General features: G+C 46.1%; 1 protein-coding gene across 1 annotated transcript; it reads left to right on the top strand.

Moving 5' to 3' along the window:
• Window positions 1-746: 746 nt before the first annotated feature.
• On the top strand, window positions 747-1,423 carry LOC132360724 (acireductone dioxygenase-like). Its single transcript, XM_059915809.1, has one exon. The coding sequence runs from the start codon at window positions 774-776 to the stop codon at window positions 1,311-1,313; it is 540 nt and encodes a 179-aa protein (XP_059771792.1). The 5' UTR covers window positions 747-773; the 3' UTR covers window positions 1,314-1,423.
• Window positions 1,424-2,217: the final 794 nt, after the last annotated feature.

The following is a 2,217-nucleotide window of genomic DNA, read 5'->3' as shown; positions in this document are numbered from 1 at the left end:
ACTCAATTTTGAAAAGGTACAGAGAATATGAAGGGTTTTCTTTCCTATTTCCCTTTCACTAAAAGGTTTTATTACTTCGGACTAATAGTGTGGTTGCCCTCAGGGAAATGCTATTATGAACCTTTTTGAAACTTGTCAGGAAGCATACTGCAAAATTTTACTGATGAATTACCCAACGTGCACCAAGGTAGATTTGTTCCCATTCATGTGAAGGTGATAGGGATGGAGGTTGGGGGGGGCGGAGTCAAGGATGGGGGACACGTTAGAAATTACTCCAGTAAATGAAAAGCAGCACATTGGAAAATTCTCAATTATAATTTCTTTAGTAATTGTACGCAACAAACATTTTGGTATTAAGTGAAAATTATATATGTATGTGCATGTGTGTGTATGCATACATTATATATATAGTATAGATTACTGTATCCATCACAATATCTCTCAACTCAGAATCTCCCTAGGAAAGCAGGTGTTTGCAAGAGGTAGTTTGTTTTGGGATCCTTTCAAGATACAGGGTTTAGGGATCTGGAAGAATGAAACAAGGACAGAGGGACGCCAATCTAAAAATGCATTACTGAGCTGGTTCACTGCCATGGACAACCAAGGTTTAATGCTGCTGGGACACTGAATTATGTGCCTCAGAATAGCCAATGCAATATGACCCAGCAATCCCACTACTGAGCATATACTCTGAGAAAACCATAATTCAAAAAGACAGAGACTGGCCCGAGCACGTCCGGGGTCAGGTGGCGGCGCCGCCCCCGGGCCCGGCCATGGTGCAGGCCCGGTACATGGATAAGTCGGCCGACGACCCGCGGCGGCCCCACCGCGGGGAGCCCGCACGTCCGGTCGGCCTGGAGCAGCTGCGCGGGCTCGGGGTCCTTTACTGGAAGTTGGATGCTGACAAATATGAGAATGATCCAGAATTAGAAAAGATCCGAAAAGAGAGAAACTACTCCTGGATGGACGTAATAACCATATGCAAAGACAAACTACCAACTTACGAAGAAAAGATTAAGATGTTTTATGAGGAGCATTTACACCTGGATGATGAGATTCGCTACATCCTGGACGGCAGTGGGTACTTCGACGTAAGGGATAAAGAGGACAGGTGGATCCGGATCTTCATGGAGAAGGGAGACATGATCACTCTCCCCGCCGGGATATACCACCGCTTCACGCTGGACGAGAAGAACTACGTGAAGGCCATGCGGCTGTTTGTGGAAGACCCAGTGTGGATGGCGTACAACTGGCCGGCTGACCACTTCGAGGCCCGCGGGCAGTACCTAGAGTTTCTGGCACAGACGGCCTAGAGGTGCCCTGGGGCCTGGCGCACCCCGGCCCCCCTTGTGAAGGTCCCAGACCTGATGGCAGCAGAAAATCAGTTGTATTCTCTTTGCTTTTGTGTTGTAGACTTGAGGGTAGGTGAGATTTCCTCTGCAAGATTGTTGGGTCAGAATACGTTTTAATGGGAGCAGCTATAGAACCTGTTTGTACGTGGAAGCACCTGTGGAGATCTGGGCAAATCCGCTCATTTTCTCTGATTCAGGATCAGTGGTCAGTGGCCCTGTGTCAGCTCGTGCCTTCAGCTGTGACCCAGTGAGTTTCAGCGCCCCAAACGCAGCCACTTAGCTGCCCCATCTGGACCCGATTCTTGGACTTTAAGCAGATACCAGGCGAGGCCACGCCTGCCCTGTGCGGAGGAGTGACAGTGGATGACAGGAGTGGGCAGAGAGAAGACGCTTTTCTCCCAAAACACGGGAGAGGCTGGGTAGGGGGTGCTGTGGGGGACGAGCTGGCGTGTTAGGGGGGCCCTCGCTTATGCCACGTTCTTGTTCAAGATAAAGTAGCTGCCCTAATGTTAGGCTTGTGGCTTGGAGTTACCTTATATTCTGGTACATATGATTCCTTAAAATCATCCCATTTAGATCCTTTGTGGGATTGTATGTGTGTATAATTAATTTTTATTTTATCTGGGTTATTACTTGTTCCAGGTGAGATTTCTAGGTTAAACTCCGTACAGTAAATCTCTTTTACAATCAAGCCTTTGAATTTTAACAGAAAAACTTGTACCTTTTTTTTTTAGTTAACAATTCTGAGATACAATTATACCTAATTCGTTATAATCATACAAAAACCCTAAATTAGCCTCATATTTGAAGGGCAGTTTGCTTCAAGTATTTTTTTTAAACTGGATTAAAAATCTTTATGTTAAAA

This window comes from Balaenoptera ricei, chromosome 2 (assembly GCF_028023285.1).
Source record: "Balaenoptera ricei isolate mBalRic1 chromosome 2, mBalRic1.hap2, whole genome shotgun sequence".
Classification (NCBI taxonomy): domain Eukaryota; kingdom Metazoa; phylum Chordata; class Mammalia; order Artiodactyla; family Balaenopteridae; genus Balaenoptera; species Balaenoptera ricei.
The sequence above is the reverse complement of the archived record's forward strand: the minus strand, read 5'-3'. Positions and strand labels throughout refer to the sequence as shown.